At 53.6% G+C, this 20,254-nt stretch overlaps 1 protein-coding gene across 2 annotated transcripts in view; it reads right to left on the reverse strand.

The window, feature by feature from the left end:
* The window catches only part of Osbpl5 (oxysterol binding protein like 5), a 52,188-nt gene that overhangs the window by 9,684 nt on the left and 22,250 nt on the right, over positions 1-20,254 (reverse strand). For both annotated transcript variants that reach the window (XR_008720972.1, XM_055614737.1), the window contains exons 2-13: positions 15,883-16,039; positions 13,621-13,703; positions 8,964-9,044; positions 8,723-8,824; positions 8,175-8,378; positions 6,869-6,953; positions 4,352-4,523; positions 3,882-4,086; positions 2,512-2,696; positions 2,197-2,278; positions 1,300-1,398; positions 814-910 (exon numbers count right to left, since the gene is read on the reverse strand). Coding sequence is in view for 1 of the 2 variants with exons in the window: in XM_055614737.1 (XP_055470712.1) it covers positions 814-910; positions 1,300-1,398; positions 2,197-2,278; positions 2,512-2,696; positions 3,882-4,086; positions 4,352-4,523; positions 6,869-6,953; positions 8,175-8,378; positions 8,723-8,824; positions 8,964-9,044; positions 13,621-13,703; positions 15,883-16,018 (1,531 nt within the window). In the remaining variant the exon portion in view is untranslated. The remainder of the gene's footprint in view (positions 1-813; positions 911-1,299; positions 1,399-2,196; positions 2,279-2,511; positions 2,697-3,881; positions 4,087-4,351; positions 4,524-6,868; positions 6,954-8,174; positions 8,379-8,722; positions 8,825-8,963; positions 9,045-13,620; positions 13,704-15,882; positions 16,040-20,254) is intronic.

Below are 20,254 nucleotides of genomic sequence, written 5' to 3' on the forward strand. Positions count from 1 at the left end.
TATCTATCTATCTATCTATCTATCTATCTATCTATCTATCTATCTATGTAGCTATCGATGTATGTATGTATGTATGTATGTATGTATCTATCTATCTATCTCACTACCATCTATGTATGTATGTATGTATGTATGTATGTATGTATGTATCTATCTATCTATCTATCTATCTATCTATCTATCTATCTCACTACCATCTATCTATCTATCTATCTATCTATCTATCTATCTATCTATCTATGTATCTATCTATCTATCTATGTATCTATCTATCTATCTATCTATCTATCTATCTATCTATCTATGCAGGTATATATGTATGTATGTATGTATGTATGTATGTATCTATCTATCTATCTATCTCACTACCATCTATCTATCTACTGACTTTTCTGACTTTTTATCTGTCTCTCTATCCATCTCCCTACCTAACCTCTGTCTGTCTGTCTATCTGTCATATATCCACCATCACCTATTTTCACTGCTGGGGATGGATCCCACGGCCTCTGCATACTAGGTGTGCACTTTCCACTGATCTGCAACCTAGTCGCCCCCCCCCCCCCCCCGCCATCAGTTCAAACAGCCACATGGCTATGGAGTCAGGCAGCTCTGCTGGGGAAGTCCTTCCCTGCAGGCTTCTCCTTTGTTTCCTGGCTTCCGCACAGAAGGTGTCTGTTCTCAGCAGAGCTGGGGCCATCCCCATGGTCCCACCACTGGGGTTCCGGGGTCCACTAGTTTCTGGAGTGAAGTCTCCTCCCACTCCTACAAGGCCTAGGACCACATCCCACCCAGTACCCCCGGGAGGCTCCTCACCGTAGAACCTAGACTTTGCCGTGATGCTGCCGCTCATGCAGAAGCCATCTTTCTGGTTGCTGACATAGAAGGCAGACACGGGAGGATGGTGGGACACCTGTGTGAAGAGAGGTGGTTCTGGAGATGGCTCCAGAAATGACAGTCCCAGAAAGGACATCCCTCTGGGTCCCAGGAGCAGGTGTGGGGTGAGGGGCACAACCCTACATGCACCAGGGCAGGGCCTGAATCCACTGTCTGGGAACCTCGTCCAGCTTTTGAGTCCTCTAAGGATGCCCTGCACTGGGACATCAGGCTGCTTGCCCTCCTTCAGGTGAGGCTCTGTCACAGCATCATGCCTGCCCTTCTTGGAGAATCCCCATGAATGGTGATCTGGTCCAACAGCAAGGTATGGGCCACTGAAAACCCCACCCTCAGTCCCACAGGCCCCTACCCACAGGCCCCTGTACACACTGAGCCAGAAGACCATGCTGGACAGTGGGGTCTTGCCTGTTCGGCTATGTAGAAGGTGTGGCTGTTCGTCTCAGGGTGTAGCCAGCGGCAGCGAAAGGTTTCCCCCAGGATGGGGTTATAGGGTTTCTTGATGCCCTGTGGGGAGCACAAAGACATGCTGGAGGAACCAGGAGGAGAGAGCCACTTCCGGGGATATAGATGCGGAGGTGAGCATGAGATGGTGTAGGGCCTGCCCCTGCCTCTAGAAGGGGTTTTGGCTTGCTGTTAGCACCCTGCTTCTGCTTTGGGGAGACTACTTTTTGCTGGTGGCTTATAGCTGGGGGCTGCCTCAGGATTTCCTATCAGCTCAGTAGGTCTGACTGTCCCTGGACTCCCATACACAACTGGGTCAAAGCTAAGCTTGGGAGGTACCAGGCTTCCAGGAGACCTTGGTCTGCTTTGGTGGACTGTGTGACTCTGGTCTCTTCTCTCTGGGCCTCGGGCTCATATCCATATAGTGAAAGGCTTAAAACTAGGATCAAACTCACTGTCATCTTCCTGCCTTGCCTCCTGATCGCCAGCATTATTGGTGTGAGCCACCACATGTGTGTGTGTGTGTGTGTGTGTGTGTGTTCCATGACAAAAGGTGATAGATAGCCCCAGATCCCAAAGGTGTCTTGTAACTTAGGGTCAAATATTCCATTCCTGACACCATTGTGTGTGGTGGCACCTGTCACACAGCCCAGGGCTGTTTCCTTGAAGGCTGAGAATGGGGTAATGGGAACCAGTACTGGGAGCTGGGACTAGAAAGTCTGAAGGACTGACCCCCACCTCTCAGGATCTAGGGCCATGGTGGGGACATTTCTCTCAGGCCATGGTGAAGACAGATGGTCCCCTGCATGGTGGGCTGACAGCCCTGGTTGAGACCCTGCCATTCCTGAAGGCCCCTCTCACCTTGGGCTTCTTGTAGAAGCCAGACAGATACCACCGTAGCACAAGCTTGATGCGGCAGTAGGGGTCTTCCTCTGCTGCTGCCCTGTGATGGGGGTGGAGAGCTCTGACTTAGTAGGCAAAGTGGGTTTACCACATAGCTCAGGGCCAGCTCTACACTGGGGAAGAGAGGGCTCTGTGCGCTCCAGGTTGTTGGGGTGCCCTAACCTGTAGGAAGAACCCTGGATGCTCATGCCTTCCCTTCCCCCTTCCTGGCTCCACCCACCCCTGCCTCTGCAGGCCGCAGGGGCTGCGGGCCCCGCTCCTGCTGGTGTGCACCTGGAGAGCAGGTCCCCATGGTAGTAGTAATCCGACAGCTTGCTGAGGAAGGAGCGAGGCTCCAACACGAAGGTGGGCAGTACCACACGTGACAGGTCCATGCCCGGCCGCAGCTGTCGCAGCAGCACCCACATCAGGCTCTTGTTTTCCTCTGACACTGTCTCCACCTGGGACGTCTCGTCCAGCTGCAGCAGAGGGATACACACGGTCAGGACCCATGCGCTGGGCTGTGGAGGCCCTGCTCTGGGCTGCCCAAGGGAGCCGAGGGACAGAGATCCAGGACGGTACATCTGGCCCTTGCCCACTGAATGCATGTCAACTCTGTGTGAACGGGTGCCACCGCCTAGGCTCGGCTTGGGCATGAGCTGGTTCCTCAGTGGAATGGGTGCCACTGCCCACGCTCAGCTTGGGAGTTTTCTCAGTGGAGTGGGTGTTACCGCCCACACTGGGCTTGGACATGAGCACATCCCTCAGTGGAACGGGTGCCACTCCTCCCACTGGGCGTGAGCGGGTTCCTTGGCAACCCTGGGGACAAGACCAGCTTTGCTCCACTCTGGTGCCCTGGATCTCCCTCTCACATGTACAACTTGTTATGGTGCCATTCACCACACGGCATGCCCACAAGACTCTCAACAGAAGCTAAATCCATGGGGCCACCTGATCTTGTATATCTGGCCTCCAAGACCCTGAGGCCAGATATCCCCTTCTTTTCTTTAGAACAAAGGGTTTATCTAGTGTATTGGTGTAGGACTGATGGGCTTCATTGCTTTGGGTGTCTGGAGGAAGCACTGGGCAGCACAAGTGCTCATGGTCAGGGCACGAAAGAGAAAAAAAAACCCTGTCTATTAGACCCCTTTGAGGCCACACCCCCAGTGGTCCAACTTCCTCCCACTAGGTCCCACCTCCTTATGGTTCTACCATAGTCCAGCTGTGACAAGTTGGGGACCAGGCCTTCCACACTTGGCCTTTGGAGGACACTGGACATACGGATGACAAAGGCAGATGACAACACATGTGTCTTACTGGGGTGAGGGCCCCAAGACTGTCCGAGCCACAGCTCTCCCAGGGGCAGGTTCATGTGAGGTATATTTAGGTCCCCAGTGTGCACAGGGATTTGTCATTTGTCCGCCAGGCTGGGATCTTTCCTGAGCTGCCTGTCCTCTGGCTACAGTCCACCCCAGCCCAGGAAAACCGTTCAGGGCTGGACCCTCACACCACCCCTGCGTCTCCTGCTAGGTGGGCAGGGCATCCACTCAGGCATCCACACATAGACACAGCCGTTGCCCACACACTGAGTGACAAGAGGGTGGAGATTTCAGCTCCAGCCCTGTTGTGTCCAGTTTTCACTCTGAGCTGACAGTCACGCTCACCTCTCCCAGCTCCTCCTGGGCCTGCTCCACATAGGTAGTCCCCCTCCGTGGCCCACCGGGGCTGTCCAGCTGGTCACTCCCACTCTCGTTGGTCTTTCGGCTGTGATCCTGGGTCTCGGCATCTGAGTCTTCAGCATTCTCTCGCTCTGACTTGTCCGAGAACGCGTCATTCTCCAGGTGGTTCTCCAAGGCAGAACCGTTCAGCCTGGAGAGTGGACGTGCCCTTGGGTCCCCAATTCCAGGTAACACCTAGGACCTCGGACACCTGCCTGGGTACCTGGCTTCTTTCACTGCAGGGACCTTACACTGCCTTATACTGAGTGATCTGCAGTTGTACTGTTGTTCCTGTTTTCATAAATAAGGATGTAAAGACTGGTACCCACAGGAGAGAACAAGCCCGCCGACCCAGCTGGCCCCCCTCCTGCTGCTTATGGGGACACCAGGCAGACCCCCTCACCCAGCTCACTCACGGAAACAGGTCTTGGTCTGGGATGGTGGCTGAGGTGGGCAGTCCATAGAGAGAAGAGGGTGAGGCATCAGGCGAGGACCCCTGCTCTCCATCTCGGCCCTGCTTACATGTGCTCAGTCGCAGCAGGCTGGAGCAGCGCAGGGCCAGCTCCAGAGCATCTAGCCAGCAGCGGCCTAGAGGACACAGAATGAGTCTTGCAGGGCGGCCTCCCCTCTACTTCCCCACCAAGGAACCCCAATCCGTCTGTTGTCTATATAGCCTTTAGAAACCAGTCTCCAGTCAAGAAACCCTGTCTTTCAGTCATGAAACTTTGGGCCCCATGCCTCACTCCACCCCACTAGGATCTAGTTAAAGATCTACCTCCCTGCAGACCCCAGCTTTGCATGTAGCCATCCTGGCAGGAGTGAATATATACTAAAGAGATAGGGGTGCCCTCCCTTCAGCCATCAGACTATTGAAACGATGGACCCCAAGGCACTGGAGTTGCCCCGGGAGTCTCATGCTGGGAAGAGAAAGGCTGAAGTCTGGGGCCAGTCTGAGCTTGTCTCCCAGAGACCTCCCAGAGTTCTGAGAACTTGTCAGACCACCTTGCAGGAGAGAGTGTTGCTGAGACAGTGATGGGTGAGTGATGGGCAGGACCACACCTTGACCAGGACCACTTAGCTATGTCCTCCTCCTGCCCTCTGCTTAAGCCTGAACCTCACGTCCAGACCCCAGAGATGGGCTTGAGGGTCTTTGTCTCTCTTCACAATGTGTCCATACTGAGTAAATCTCCCTCCTCTGCTTCTTACTGTTTATCTGTCTGTTTAATTGATTATTGAGAATGGGTGACTGAGTCCAGCTTGTTGGGGCTGCCAGGTCTCGGGCACTGAACCAACAGCTCTGGGAACATGTGCGCACATGTCTATGCCCTCGGGGATGGCAGGGTGTGGGATTGACATCAGGAATCCCATGTGACTGAGGGCACAGGTCTTATGCTAATGAGGAGCCACTGGCCGGGTAACTTCAAGAAGCAACAACGATAGCTAGGGTTGTTGGAAAGTAGGGCGACAGGCAGGGCGGGGCCTCTGCTTTGGCTTTTTTTCCTAACGGCGGTGTGTGTGTGTGTGTGTGTGTAGGGCTTGGGCCACGCCTGTATCATACCACTATTCTGGGGGGTGGGTGGGGTCAGGTGATAGGAGGGTGTTATTAAGAGCTATGGGGAGAGGCAGCCATGCAGGTGATGCCAACGTCCCGGCCGTGATCACTAACAGCAGTGCTTCCTCCCATGCGTCTAGCCATTGATAAATGATACCACACAGTGCCTGAGGGACTCAGGGAGGGCCCTGGCTTACGGCAAGATGAAGGAAGTCCTCCCTAACTTAAAGCTACAGAGCCCTTTGTGGGAGGGTCCCTAGGGTTACACTGGGAAGCTCAGGGCGACCCATCTGGATGGGTGTCCTGGTACCCTGGAGCGGTCCTTTTGCTGAGGGATGTCTGAGATCCTGCCGCACTCACTGCAGGTTGGTTTGGGCACGGTGCTACCACCTGTGGCACTGGGCATTTGTGGGGACAGTGAGGGGGTCATGGGAAGTTATACAACCCAGGATGAGAGCTGGGGAGAGCACTGTGGAATTGTACGTAGGGCCCAAATGTGCATTTTGTGGCTGCTATAAAAGACTCGGCATCTTGGGTGTCACGTGGTCTTTGAAACCCATTCGGAGGCCTCTGCCTCCTCGGTCTGCCTATAACATTCTTCTTTGACTGCGGCCCCTTACAATCAGGGCTTCAGCGCAGGCTTGTCATCTTGTGGCTGACTCACTGGTCACAGACCCCAGGGTGTAGAGGCTCTGTGAGAGCACAGGTTGTCTGTTCCCCCAGAGCCCAGCCGGACCAATGACAGTGGGTGAACAATATTAAAAGCGTTCAAAATAGCCTGGGAGCGGGCGTGGTATAACAGTCGACCACCAGGTGGCGCCATAGCACCAGCAGTTACGCTATCTTCACGTTTCTGAGCCTGAAAGGCTGCACCTTAATTCTCAGAGCCTTGGGCCTCCAGCAGGGGTGCCTGTCCTGAGGCTTTGCCCTGCCTAGATGACTGTCACCTGAAGGACTCCTAGTTACAGTGATAATGGCGCTGCTTGGAATCTGTTATCTAGTTCTGAGAATCTGGCCACAGGGAAGTCCATATTAATTAATCTGTAACCTATTCTTGCCAGACTACGACTGGGCTGCCTGTGACTTAGTCTCCCCATCTGTCGAACATGAGTATCACAGGAGAAGTCATTGGTGGCACTCACAACTGTCCCCTGATTGTTTCCATACAGTCCTGGGATTCCCACAGCAATGGGGTGACAGGTACAGCTAGTCCCACTTAATCTGTGGGTAAACTGAGGCTCGGCTGAGCGAGAAGTATCACTGTAAGGCAGGCTCAGTCTGTGCCTCTGGGTAGCGGAGGGCCCCCACCTTAGCCATAGCTCCCAAGAGGACTGACTCCAGGGGCTCCTGGGGAGGCAGGAACAGGGCAGGAGGCACTCACCGTCCGACTCAGAGGCAGCCCTGAAGATCAGGTAGCTGCTGGGGAGGGGCTGGGTGATGGAGCCCACACTCTCACCCTTGGGGCCCTGCAGAGGCAGAGACAAGCAGGGTCAGGCACTGGGCCAGGAAGGCTGAGAGGAAGGAGTGGAGCACTCCTCGTCCTCTTCTGACAGCTGCCTCTCCTTCAGCTCAGCTTCCCGGCTTTGGTGGCTAGAACCAGCTAAGGCAAATCTTGGACTCGCAGTTGAATTTGAACCTCAGAGAGACAGCAAAGGGCTGTTTAGTGTAAGTCAACCTGCCCGGCGTTTGGAATAAATGTGCTTTGCTTTGCTTTTGTGACAGGGTCTCACGATGCAGCTGTGTAGACCTTAAACTCACAGAGATCTGCCTGCCTCTGGAGTGCCAGGATTAAAGGTGTGACCCATCAGGCCAGACTGGGTTAAATTTAGTCAGATTTTGCATATAAAACACTTTTCCCCCTTCCTTTTTGGTTTTTCAGTTTTTGTTGTTGTTTGTTTTGAGACAGGGTCACTCTTACTGTGTAGCATAGGCTGGCCTGGAATTTTGTATGTAGCTGAAGATGGCTTTGCACCATCTTCCTGACCCTAAGTGCTTCCCACCTTTGGGTGATGTATCTTTGGAGTGCTGAAGGGGGCTGTGCCTGTGCTGGCATGTCAGTGCATTTTCTGGAGTCCAGTATTTTCAATCCATAATGGGTTTATTCAATGGTAATTTTTAAAGTGAGGGGAACAGTCATTTGAAAACTAACAGAAGCCAGGCATAGTAGTTTATAACTGTAATCTCAGCAATCGAGAGGATGAGGATTGCCACAAATTCTAGGCTAGTCTGGGCCACAGAGTGAGTTTAAGTCAATAGGTCAATATGGGACATAGATTAAGAGAAACCCTGTCTCAAAACAAAGCAAACAACCCCCCAAAACAAACAAACAAGCAAACAAACAAACATCCACGCTGGGCGAGGTGGTGGACTCCTTTAATCCCAGCACTCAGAGGCAGGTCCCCAAATGTAACCAGGTTTTTCTGGGGACCCATCCCTGTCCCTATCAGTCCTGACTGAGCAGTCCTGGTGATGAGGAATAAGGTCTGAGCTGGAACAACCCCTTTCTCCCATCCAGACAACATTAGCTGAGGGGCCTAATACGCCTCATCCCTATTCCCTGTGGCCAGTCGTGGGACACCCACCCCTCTAGGGATTCCTTGCTGGGGCTCCCATTTTAGAACCGTGGTCCCAGGAGGGGTCTCCGGTCTCCCTGGACCCCCTCCTGGGTACCCTGTGGAGCAGCTCACCTTTACAGCCCACACAGACTGGTCCAGCGGGTGGAAGAGTTTGAAGCAGAAGCCGTCCTTCTTGGAGGGGCGTTCGATGAGCTCACAGCAGTGCAGCAGCACTGTGCCCACCCACTGGCCCACCTTGGGCGTCTTGTAGATGAGCAGCACGCCTGGCTTCAGCACACACCACAGCTTCGTCCAGCTCTTCAGGGTCCCTCGGATCTGCAGAGGACCTCATGGTCAGGGTCAGCCCTGGAGGCTGCTCCCAGGCCATTCACAGCTTGGTGGGGGATGACCAGAGGCAGGGACTGGGGTGATGGATTCTTGGGAGGCTTCAGGAGGGGGGAGGAATATCCCAGAACTCTGTGGGGAATGTGGTCCGCACAGCACCTTGACTTTGGACACTGGCCTCCAAGACCTATGAGGAGCTGGCTTCAGAATGGGGTCACTGGTTACAGGAGTCGGAGGCCGTTCAGACAACTTTGCAGTGACAAACACTTACACTTGTCCCCCAAGAGCCACAGATGTCCCAGCCTACAGAAGCCCTGTGAATGGCACCTGCCTACCTTCAGGCTGTCAGCCATGATGACCACACTGGGATCTGTCAGGGCACTGAACAGCTGCTTCGTGGCCCGCTTCTTCTCCTGCCGGTAGCTCTCCTTCTGTGCCTGTGACCAGGGCAGAAGTGGGTCACAGAGAGCATGGACTGCCCCCCCCCCAGCTCATCCAATTGCCATTAGGGCACAGGGAAAGGAGGATGTAGGAGGTATGGGTATTCCATCCGTCCTCACCCCTGGTCAGGCCCACCTTGAGAGCATCCTTCTTGGAGACCCTGGTTGTTGGCGAGGTACATTCCTTGTCAGATCCATTGCATAGCCTGTACTCAGCCTGCAAGAGAGAAAGCAGGGTACAGCCGGGGCTGCCAGGGCCAGGGCAGCCGAAAGCTGGCATTCCAGAATGAACAAAAAGGAGGTGAGCTGAGCACCAGCGTTCATCTCTGCTTCCTGACCCCACGTGGATACAAGACTGACTGCTGCCCCGGCTCCTGCAGCAGAGCCTTCCCCACCCCCTGCCATGATGGACTGTGCCCTCGAACCCTGAGCCAAAGTGAATTCTTCTTTCCTTAAAGGGCCCTTACCACACATTTTGTCTCAGCAATGAGAAAAGTAATATGGTGGAGTTTTCAAAAGAGAGTTTGCGTGGCAGCTAGGGCATGCGGTGACAAGTTCCTAGGCTAACAGCAGCCCTCTCTCCCACGTTGACCAGAATGGCCACTGGTTGGCCACCATCAGGGGTTCATTTCTGGACAGGGCCAACAAGAAGAATATGGGAGGAATGTCCACTGGCCCTGGAGGCTGAATGTCTGGAGGATCAGTGTCCAGGCCTTGCTTGAGGGTACAGATGGGAGCCAAATACCCAAGCTTGGGCCCACAGCTCGCTTCCTGGACCCAGAACAGTAGTCTATGATCACAAAGCAGGAAGGAGACACAGCCCCATGGATGGAGAAAGTGAGGTCTGGGGTGTGGAACCGGAATATAGTCTCTAGGCCACAGGTTTGGGAGGGCAAATTGTGCCCTGAACCTGCATGCCACCTGCAGATGTGGCCCTGGGTTCTCCAGGTATGATGATCATGGTGCTGGCGAGCTGTCCTGTGCTTTTTGAACTCACTGAGAAGCTGGCTCTGGGAACAAGGCTGGCACCCCACTCCATCTAGACCATCCATGTTTGCCTCAGTGCCCTACAAGGCCTCTGGTCTGCAGACAGCTGCCCCTCCCCAGGTCTGTGACAGGGAGGGAAGACAGCAGTCCTAAAGAACTCAAGAAGCTCTTGAGGACAGCTGGAAGGTGAGCATTTCTCATGGAGGAGGTTATCATTATTGAAACCACAATGTAACAAGTGCCCACAGCGAACAAGAAGCCAGAACTCAGCTCTGGACAGAAGGCACACCTGGGAACTCCAGTTGACTGCCTCAACTTCCCCAGGTAGTTTCTGACGGTACTTTTGCTGCCCGCTGCTTCTGTCTATTGGCTACCTACATGCGTTCTTGTACTTTGGTGACATACTTAATACATGCATTTAAAACCCAAAGCATGGCTATCAGCTGACATAGCCCACTCTCCTTCCTGCACAGAACAAGCTGAAGTGCCTGCGGGGGGGAAAAAAGTCAAATAATATTTTGTGATGTGAAAACTACAGTGTGAAAGTTAGTTTTAATTGTCAACCTGACAGGATTCAGGATAACCTGGGAACAGACAGAGTCCCAGAGAGGGGCTCTCTGGATCAGGACGGCTTGTGGTTTTCTTAGTTGGGCTAATGGAAGTGGGAAGGCCCATCCCAATGTGGGTGGCACCATTTCACGAGCCGGGGGCCCTTCGCACTGAATGAAAAGCAGAGTAAGCCGAGTTTGAGCACGCGAATTCGTCAGTTGCTCTCTGCCCTCGACTGCGGGCATACGTGACAAGTGCTTCATGGCTACAGTGCCTCAATTTCCCCAGATGCATCCACCCAGCTTTTCACCAGACTGGGCTGAACCAGCTGTGCTTGTTTTAGGCCACAGAGGACGAGGAGAGGCAAGCTGGTGGCCCGGGGCAGAGCAGCCACTACACCCAGGGAGGCGAGGCCAAGGCCACTGTGCTTGACTTCGACCCAAGGACGTCTAAGGATGACTGTGCTTGGCTCTGAGGGATGGATGGGAGTCCATGGGTACCTGGAGGCTGTAAGGGTGAGGGCGTTGAAGGATTGTGGGGGGAGGGGGTTTGTGTTGGTGGGTACATCTGTACTTATGCTATCATTTTTAAATGTATTTGTTTAGTGTGAGTGTGTGTATAGGTGAAATATGACTTCGCAGGAGTAGGTTGTCTCCTACTGTGTAGGTTTCCAGGATAGAACTTAGGTCATCTGGCATGATGGCAAACACCTTACCTGCCGAGCTATCTCATTGGCTTATACATGCATATTAAGCAGAACAGCTCAGCTGGGTGTGGCAGTACACACCTTTAATCTCGCACTCAGGAGGCAAAGAGAGACAGGCTGATCTCTATGAGCTGAAGGCCAGCCTTGGCTTGGAGACCTTGTCTCAAAGACAAACAAACCAACCACAACAGCTCAGGTCACTAGTATTACTTGTCCTGCAGAGAAAGGGACCGACTATTCCACAGCAAGGCTCAGAAGCAACCAAGGAGCCCAGATGGGATTGAACCTGGCAGTCCCTCTTCAGAGCTGCACCCTCTTGGCCACATAAGAAGATTCCAGATCACCAGAGGGAGTGCCGGACAGGAGCCTCTGCTCAGAAGCAGTCTTTGAGCTGAGGTTGAATGACAATGCATGTGCCAGGTAGCAGGCCTCTGGGGACAGGCCCTGGGGGGGACTCTGCAGACTGCTCCCCAGCCTGGCCTGCTCCTCCCCATGGTTGGTACACACTTCTCTTCCTCAGTCCTGAGTGGCCTGCTCAGAATGAGGACAGGTCTGACCACACGGGTAGTGAGTGACATGGGCCCTCAACTTGCCCAGGGCTTAGACAGTTCTAGCCTGAAGCCAGTTCTGTGGTCGGCTGTTTGTCAGAGTGCCCTTGCAGGAGGCTAACTCAGCCCCTGCTCAGACTAGCAGCTGGTGTTTGTCAAGAACTCTGAAGAGATGGAAGAATCACCCAGTGGTTTAAATTAAAACACTATTTTGGTTGTGAGCCTAGCCTTTAACAGCTGGGCCATGTCTCCAGCTCAATTAAAACACTATTTACAGGAAGATATGGCTCAGTGGTTAGCAGCCCTTTAGAGGACCCTGGTTGGATTCCCAGCATCTATGTGGTGGCTAACAACCATCTGTAACCCCAGTTCCAGAGGATCTGATGTCCTCTTCTAGCCTCCTAGGACACCAGGCATGCAGGCGCTGCACACACAGGCACGCAGGAAGAACATCCACAGGGAAAATAAAAATTAATGAATCTGAAAACCCCAAATCGCCACTTTTTACGGCCTTGAGAATGACCCCTGCCACCCAGCTTTTTGCTAGCTGTGCTTGTTTTAGGCCACAAGGGAAGAGGAGAGGCAAGCTGGGGGCCTGGGGCAGAGTTAGCCACTGCGCTCCGGGAGGCAAGGCCGAGGCCACTATGGGGAGCCCTCAGGTCAGTGCAGATCCTGCTGGGCACCGCTGAGGGGACTCTTCCTGAGGGCCATGCTCGGTAAGCTGCCTGCACACCAGAGCCCCCCAGCCACTCTTGTGGCCTCATGCACTCTAAGCCACTCTAGGAAATGAGAAGGTCCTTCAGAACTCTGGATTTTTAAATCTTCCTGGAACTCTGTGGCCTCTAAGCATGACTTAAAAACTTGAATTTGAGGCTCAGCGGATGAAGCACTCCCCACACAAGCATGCAGGCTAGTGTCTGGATCCCCAGAAACAAGACATGTAAAAGCAGGGCAGATGTTGTGATCACCTGTAATCCCAGCAGTTAAGAGGTAGAGCCGGGATTCTGGAGCAAGCTGGCTAGCAGGACTAGCCAGACTTGGTTAGCTCTGGGTTCAGAGAGAGACCCTGCCTCAAAAAACAGAGTGAAGCGCAATGGAGAAGGACACCGGATATCAGCTTCTGGACTCCACATGCATGCACGCAAACACACACCACACATTCCTTGCGAACTACGCATACCAGACACATCTACACATGTAATAAAATGAGACAAACTGTCATCTGAAACAATAAGAGAAAGTACTCACAAACCACACATCTGAGAAGGGCTAAGGATTCAGAATAGATAAAGACTGCTCACAACACAGGAAAGAGACAGACAACCCAGTCAGGAGATAGGTGAAAGACTCAGCAGACATCTCCCCAAGAGGTCGCACATGATGCCACGCAGATCTGAGTCAACTTGGAAACCCAGCCAGACTGAGATGCGGTCAGGAAGGACATGGTGAGAAATGGAATAGAGACTACCAGTGCTGGCTGGGGGGTGGAAGGAAGAGACTGTGGAAGGGTGACCTGTTGCATGCTGGTGCTCAGCGAGTGCGCAAAAGTTGGCAGTTCTTCAAAAATTAAACACAGAATGCTTTAGAACTCCATAGCCCAGACACGTGTGCACACGGGTGCCCACAGCAGCTATTTATTACAGCTAAAGAATGGAAACCACCAGGAAGTGGCTGCAGAGGGAACAGCACAGTGTGGAAGGAGGAATGCAGGCCTAATAGCTTGGAAGGTCTCCCTAAGCAGAGAGGCAGAGGGGCTTTCTTTCATGCGTACTTGCTACTCCCCAAATAGTCCTGGCTGGCACACATGCCTTCTCAGGTCCCCTGGGCTATGCTAAGCACCTATGAACACAAGAGAGACAGCTGGCTGAAGCCCATGCAGCAAGGGTGCAGCGTGAGAGTTGAGACTTTGCCTCGTCAGCATGGGGACCTCAGGCTCAGCCAGCATCTTCTTGTCCCTTGACCTAGGCTCCCTGCTTCCCCGTCCTCCACAGCCAGGCTCTTACCGGTGGCACCTTCGTGGCGGAGCCTGGGGTCAGGGGCTCTTCATCTCTGGGTGGCGATGGTCCATTAGATTCCATGTCCTTCCCTGGAAGACAATGGGCAGGCAGAATGCCTCAGAGAGGCATGCCCTGACGGGCTGCCTGGGAAGGGCAGGAAGACGCTAGAGTGGTGTGGCCCTGAGAGGTGGAGTGAGCTTCAGTAAAGGGTCCCAGGGGCTCTGGCCAGGCTCTCACAACCACAGAGAGGAAACAGGGGAGGAGCCTGCGGAAACAAGGGCAGCCGGGCCAGTAGGGTGTGACTTAGGCCCTTGAATCACCAAAGAAGCATGGCAGCCAGGTTCAGAGGCACACTGCCTTCAAAATACAGGACTCTGGTAGTCTTGTTCCAGATTAGCTGAAGAGGTGGGAGGGAGGCCTGGCACCTGGATGCCTGTGCTGCCTCCCTGTACTCTAGAGCTTGATGGAAAGAGATGATGGTGGGTGGGGTGGCCTGAAACCAGCCATGGGTGTGATTTGGCTACTGAGGGCTGCCTGGGGGAAGTGGGCTTGAGGTTTGTAACAGAGGCTGTGAGTCAGTGGTGGGGTGAAACTCTTCCTGCCAAAGCCACAGGACAGGGATCGGTATGAGAGGAAAAAACAGCTGTGAGATTAGGGGCTCTGCAGACCAGCTACCAGGAGCTCTGGGAAGGGCTGGGCAGAACTGGGCAGAACTCGGCAGTGCGGATATTCTCTCCAGAAAAGCCAGGGCGGTGACCTGAGGAAGTAGTTCTACCTACAGGTCACAGAGCAGTAGCCACTCGACTTGAGGTCATCCAACACCCCAGTGTGGTGACTGCCCTCCATATGACTGAGCCTCAGGAGCCTCTCTGCCCATACAGTGCCTGACTCAGGCCTTGGTGACGGGGAACAGCTGTCCACTCCCAGAGACCACATGTGGGAAGGTGCATTCTGGGTGGGGAGGGGTTAAGATCTATGCACCCAAGGGGTCAGTGCGGACAGGCCAGCACTGGCTCTTCTCTTTGCCGCCATACATATCCTGTCCACACCCCTCCTCCTGGGACCTGTTATCTCTTCCGTTTCTTGAAGAGGGCCTGGTACTGTCCTTACACTGCCTTGTCAGTTACTCCACAGCTCAAGTCTCCAAAAACTGATCATTAACTGGGGCTTGCCACTCCCCCTCTCTCCTCCCTCCTTCCCACTGGGACCCACTCCTCCCCTCCCCTCCTTACCCTGTTCCTACAGCACAAGTGAATGAGGACTACAGGTTACTAGGCATCAGTCTTCCTAGTATCCCAGTAACTGTCCACTGTGTCCTTCCCACTCGGCCTCAGTTTCCCCCTCTGGTGGCTGAGATTATAGATGACATGACTCCTAGCTCTCCTTCCCTGTTATGACCTTCCACCTGTCCCCAGGGACAGCTGGTATCTCCTCCTCCCTCTGTATCCAACGGCGAGAGGGAGAAGAGGGAAGGGAGTGGAGGGGAGCGCATGGCTGGAATCCTCTGGAGTAGTACAAAACCCACTTCCCACTCCCTAGGGACCCCTGAACAGAAGGGCTAGATCCTCTAACACCAGCAGCCACCCACAGGGTGGAGTGGGCTCAGCTCAGACTCAGCTATGGGTGGACAGGCACGGAGGCCATTGGTCCAGCAGCCAAGAGAACATTCTCAGTGATGGGGCCCACATTCCAGGACCCAGAACTTTATCCATGGAGGTAGGGCGGACTGAGCTGTTCCCTTCCAGGATTCAGAACCGCCTGGAAGTAGGACATAGGTACTGATGATGTCTCCATTTTATAAATGAGTAAACTGAGCCCTGGGAACTGGTCTGTAGGCACCTGGCCAGGATAGCAGGGCTGGGGTCAGGTGCCTGTCCCCACAGCCAGTGTTTGAGATAACTGCCCTTTACCATCTCTTAGTCCCTTACCAGCAAACATGGTCCTTCAGTGTGCTCTGAAACCTTTGTCCCCTTTGTGTGGAAGTCACTCTCACTGGCTGTGGGACACTGGCTGAGCTCTTTTTTTTTTTTTTTTTTTAAGATTTATTTATTTATTTTATGTAGACAAGTGCTCTATCTACATGAATACCTGCTTGTCAGAAGAAGCATCAGATCCCAGTATAGATGGTTGTGAGCCACCCTGTGGGTGCTGGGAATTGGACTCAGGACAGTGCTCTTAACTGCTGGAGCCATCTCTCCAGCCCCTGGCTGAGCGCTTAACAAGTGCAGATTCAGGAGGACCCCAGCTCCCCATGCCCAGCTCACCAACCTGGGGTGATGGGACCAAGCTCATTTTCACAGCCCAGAAGCAGGTTCCGTGGGAGTTTCCGGGGGTCAGTCTTCTGTGGAGTAGAAGCCGGTGGGCACAGCGAGAAGCGGCGCCGGAGAAAGACCTCCTCCTTCATGGCGTGGGTGCTGGGGGGCTTCTGAAAGGACGAAAGGGAGGCATGTGGTTAAGGCTCATCTAAGGCCAGGGGGAATGTTCCAGTATGTCCACAGAGAGGTCAAGAAAGGGCAGACCAGATGGCCCAAAGTGTCAGGAGGCAAGGTGGCAGGAGGCTGAGGTGTCCCTGGGCCAGCTTGCTCCATTTCAGGACACATGAGAGATCCCAGGCCCTGCCTGAGTGTCTCTGGTCTTGTGTGAAGACCACTGGAAGTCCTGAGCTGTGAGAAAGTGCAGGTGTGCTCTCACAGGTTCATACCAGCCTGTGACGTCACCCACCTCCTGGGAACAGGAGAGGCCACAGGGGAGGAAGTACAGCCAGCCACTCACCACACTCAGCCACTGCAATGTCGTCAGTAGGTCACAGGCCCTCACAGCCTCACCCTAAGCATGGCGTGCCAGCTGAGAACAGCTAGGCAGCCAACCTCCCAAGCCTTTCTCTGTAGACTGAAGGAAAGCCATCCGATCTCAGCCACTCTTATAAATGAGAAAACTCACAAAGGCAGGCCCTGCTCTGGAGTTGTCTGACAGGTGCTGGCAAGCAGAGACATTTTGTCCTGCATCATCTGTCTGCTTCCAAGGACAGGTTCTTCAATAGCCCACTTCCAGCTTCCCCTCATCGCCCAGCTTTCTAGGGACATGGCCTGAGCCTCCTTAGGTGGCCAATGGCTTACCAGAGAGCCAGCTTTGGCCTCCCTTTTTCCAGTGGCCTGATCCCAAATGGCCTTTCCGGCTGGAATTGGAACCAGTGGTCCCAGAGGTTTCTGTCCTCAGCCCAAAGCCCATCTCTGTCCTCTGTGCACTTCATTCCTCAGCTAAGATTCCCAGATACCTGGGTTGTGCCAGGCCCAGGGCAACTAAGGCAAGGGGCCCACCTCTGACAACATAACAAGGATTGTTGACATAATTGGTCTGCCCCACAGGGACCTTCACTTTAAGAACTGAGTGGCACAGGCTTGGGGCAGGGTTTATAGTTTACTCTCAGCCTTCCCATCAGGCCATCTGCAGTAAGTGTGGTCAGGGTAGGGTGTGTGCAAGTATCTAGAAGGACCGATCAGAAAGTGTACCCCATCATTCACTAGTGTATACGCTCTCCTGTCTTCCTCCTTCCCTCCATCTATGTAATCATTCACTTACCCATCTATCTATCCTCTCCCCTCTCCTTCCAACCATCTGTCACTCATCCACCTATCAATGTAATCATGCATCATTCCTCCATTCAATGTGTCCATGTACCATCCACTTAGCCACCCATCCACCTACTCATCCATCCATCCATCCACCCACCCACCCACCCATCCATATAACCATGTGTCCACACATTCATCCATCCTATCGTCCACTTATGTATCATTCATCTACCCTCTCATTCTCTCTTCTTCCTTCCTTCCCAGTCAGTCAGCTGACCAACCTGGTTCCCACTTCCTTCTCATTCATCCTATGTTCAAGCACACAGGGTGGGAGGGGCAGTGACTCCTTGCCAACATGAACAGATACCCCAACCCTCAAACTCAGTGCAATTCAGGTGGACACCAGGAGCCAACAGCTCTCTATAGCTGATACCCACAGGACAGTGGTGGCCCAGCAGATTTCTTCAACCAACATAGCAGGAGGCTTCAGTCCTGCAGAGCTATCCTGAAGCCCTGACTCCAATGTCCTTCTTTGAAGTGCCTGATGTCTGAAGGTCACTGCCACACATTTAGGTGTGTGTGTGTGGGGGTGCATCCTACAGGCCAGCCAGTGTCTCCTAGTCTCCAGCTCTGCCCACCCTGTGCCCCTGGCCCTTCTTCTCCACTCCTTTCCAGCCACAGAGTGCCTCTTCACAGTCCTGGCAAATGCTGAGCCCAAGCCTGCTGAAGGACCGCTGTGTCGCTCTGCTCTGCTCTCGCCTTGTGTCCCCACCCCTACTGCACAGGCTGGGTTTTGTCACATTCCACTTAGGAAGAGTGTCCTCTGGGTGACCACTCTTTGGCTGCAACTATGCGCATTCTCTGCATAGCAATGAAGGCTCTTAGAAACCCTCCCTGGCAGTTCTTTACTCTTTGTTAAAACTCTTGGTCAGGAGAGATGGCAAACACTTGGTAACATGTTTCCTACCCAAGCATGAAGGCCTGAGTGCAATCCTCAGAGCCTGGAATCCCAGTGCTGGGAGCCAGAAACATATGGATCCCAGCAGGCTCACTGGTCAGCCATCCAGCCAAATCTATAAGGCCCTAAACTAGGGAGAGACCCTGTCTCAAAATAAAGATGGATGGCTTCTGAGGAATGCATCTGAGGTTGACCTCTGACTTCCACATGCATGAATTCACAAATGCAGATGCACACATGTGTACCCTGTGCTCAAATGTGCATTCTCTCTGGTTCTGTCTTGCTCACAACCGGATCCTACCACCTAGTGCAGCAACAGATGAGAAGGTTCCTGGGTGGGGACCTAGGAGTGTGGGGTTATGGATGGTGCTGGCTAAAAGTGCCAGAGGAAAGCTGGCTTCCCTGACTAGCATGCCTCCTACACTGGGCCTACCAAGTCTCTGGCTTAGGGAAGAGCTATAAAGAGGTGACCAAGGCAAGACTTGCTGCCCACAGTAACCATCAAAGTCACTGTTTCTAGCTAGTGGCTAGGTATAAGGGGTGGTATTTGTGGCCTGCTTGAAATAGCTGAGGAATGGGGCGGGAGGCAGGGAGCAGCCTACATACAGAGGGCCAAGGTAGGGGCTGTCAGTCCACACTGGGCCAATGTTCTCCTCCCAAAAGAAGGTCTAGGTCGACAGGTCCTGGGAGCTCAGTCCCATTGTATATGCACCTATGAGAGCCTCAAGGGAGGAGGGGGCTAGGAAGAGAAGAGAAGGTAGAAAAAGGGAAAAAGATGGATGTGAAAATGCAATGCTGGCTGCAGCAGCAGAGTCCTGGGTCCACTGGGTAACTCAGGAGGGCTGTGCTGCCCACCTCTGGCCCATGTGGCCCACTAGGAGACCTCCTAGACTTCAACTCTAAATACCAAGGGCTCCAGCCAGACTCTCTGGCTCCTGAATTCTGCTTACTGGAGGCCACAAGAAGCACAGTGTGCTTTGGATACCCTCTGTGACCAAAGTCAGCAATGCCACTTTTCAGACCTCAGTTACTCAGAGCCATCTGGACACAGTTGATCCTTGCCCACAGTTGCTAAAGCCCCTCCCTGCTGCAGATGCCTTTTCTATGTTCAGTGTGTCTTCCTTCCTCTTGTCCAAGTGTGGAGGGGTCTTTGTGGGACCAGAGAACAAAGAGCCCACGGCAAGCACGCAACACACCTGCCATGTACAAGGGGTCATGAGATGGAAGTCTAGGGTGATGCCATTTCTGCTAGGAGGGACCTAGCCTGGAGACCCTGATCACCTGAGATGTGATCACACAGAAGGCCAGGCCATAGGCAAACGACAGGGAAGTGGCTAGGGAATGGGGTGTTAGGTATATATGGCCAGCACCACCCAGTTTTGGCCCAGGCCCGAAGAAGAAGAATGTTTGTACAAGAAAAGCCCAACAGGTAAAGGGCAGGCTGGGGAGCCAGGACTCCTCCTTGCACATTCTAAGCCAGTCACCTCCAGAGTTAAGGCCATAAACTCTCACTATGCAGTAAGGTGTGGTCCTGGAAGGCCTGTCTGGAAGACAGGTGTGGGACCTGCTACCCAGCACCTCTGCTTTGGGAGTGAAAGTTTTAACCCAGCTTGGGGTAGACCTCGTGTCTACAACAGACTGCCTTCCTGTTCAGTGTCAGCCAGACTGGCTCCTTAGCCTACAGAGGCTGCAGGTGAAGCACGGATGCTGCCTAGCTTCCTCCTGCTGGTTCCCAGCCACGGTCACATTGCCACCTGGCCTAGCCATCCAGCTACCCTTCTGTCTTCGCTCTGTCACAGGGCACAAGACAGGGACATACATGCTTCAGAAAGGGACATTTTGAACTTGGCTTCTAAGAAGACACGTGACTCTTTGAAGGATGTTCTGAGTAGAGGGTGTGCCTGGAACTCTGAGGTTTGATAGGAGAAGTGTGGGGGTTCGGGGATGAACTCCTGATCCTCAAGGGAGTCAGAGCTGTTGGGTGAGGGACAGTGTGGGTGCCATGAGGCCCAGGCAGGGCCTGCTTGCTGGCAAAGTCCATGGACACGGCGGGGGGGGGGGGGTGAGTGTGGTCTTGCAGGCTCTGCCTCTTGCTAGGGGAGCAGAAATG

This window comes from Psammomys obesus, unplaced genomic scaffold, assembly GCF_907164565.1.
Source record: "Psammomys obesus unplaced genomic scaffold, mPsaObe1.curated_primary_1811, whole genome shotgun sequence".
Classification (NCBI taxonomy): domain Eukaryota; kingdom Metazoa; phylum Chordata; class Mammalia; order Rodentia; family Muridae; genus Psammomys; species Psammomys obesus.